Consider the following 964-nt stretch of genomic DNA (forward strand, 5'->3'; position numbering starts at 1 on the left):
CCACAGGCCCCGTGCTTCTGCCTTGACCCCACTGCCAGGGGGGGTGAGCGTGCTTGGTGTGCCCTGGAGACACTCCCCGAAATGGGACGGCTGCGTGTCCCCCAGAACCGTGAGGCCGGGATGCTCGGAACCGAGGACCATCAGAGAGCGCGTGTTCCCACGCCACATGCCGCCGGAGCACACTCATCACACAGACCTGGCGACACTCACGGCGGTGGACCGCCAGCACGGCGCAGGGCCCTGCCTTCCGTCCCCAGCACCACCACCCTCCAGAAAAAGAAAACCCACCACCTCAGTAGCTGCTGCCTTCCAGCATGCCCGAGGACCCCACTTCTGCCCTTAGAAGGGGGCGTGTGCACCCGGGCAATGGTCAGGAAGTGACATTTTAGGTTCACAGCTCAACGGCCAGAAACACGTCAGCCCCCCCCCCCCCCCCATCTCCACACAGGCGTATCATCCTCAGCTCCAGACAAGCCCTCCCCCTCAGGCAGGAAGCCCGCCCCTCCCCCCGGGCCCCGGGGAGGGGGGGGTTCTGGGGTGGGGCTGCGATGCATCAGAAGACTCTTTGTGACGTCAGCACCCGGCCCCCCCAAGCCGCCCTCACAGCCCCTCTGCTCTCCAGTTGCCGCCCCCCCCTGGTCTGGAGAGACAGGCAAAGCCGGCCATGGGTTCCCGTTGCGCAAAGCTCAGCTCTGGCCACAGCGCGGGTCAGAGCTCAGGCCACAGCCGCGGCCACGAGTCGTCGATGAAGAAGCTCGTGGCCTGCGTGAGTCAGGACAACTTCTCCCTGTCGTCGGAGGGTGAGGAGGAGGAGGAGGAGGAGGAGGAAGAGGAGGAGGAGGAGGAGGAACAGCTCCCCGTGCAGGGCAAGCTGCTGCTGATGGAGACCGAAAGACAAGAGGAGCACGCCCAGGACAAGACCATGGCCCAGCCGAGCCCCGAGCCCAAACAGACGCACTCCTGA

General features: G+C 65.8%; 1 protein-coding gene across 1 annotated transcript; it reads left to right on the forward strand.

The window, feature by feature from the left end:
* The first annotated feature begins 664 nt into the window (after positions 1-664).
* Positions 665-964, forward strand: Prm3 (protamine 3). Its single transcript, XM_042698097.1, has one exon. The coding sequence runs from the start codon at positions 665-667 to the stop codon at positions 962-964; it is 300 nt and encodes a 99-aa protein (XP_042554031.1).

Source organism: Dipodomys spectabilis, unplaced genomic scaffold (genome assembly GCF_019054845.1).
Source record: "Dipodomys spectabilis isolate Male_0828 unplaced genomic scaffold, ASM1905484v1 ptg000231l, whole genome shotgun sequence".
NCBI classification, from domain to species: domain Eukaryota; kingdom Metazoa; phylum Chordata; class Mammalia; order Rodentia; family Heteromyidae; genus Dipodomys; species Dipodomys spectabilis.

Coding starts and splice junctions, on each gene's coding strand:
- Prm3 (XM_042698097.1), top strand. CDS start 665: ATGGGTTCCCGTTGCGCAAAGCTCAGCTCTGGCCACAGCGCGGGTCAG.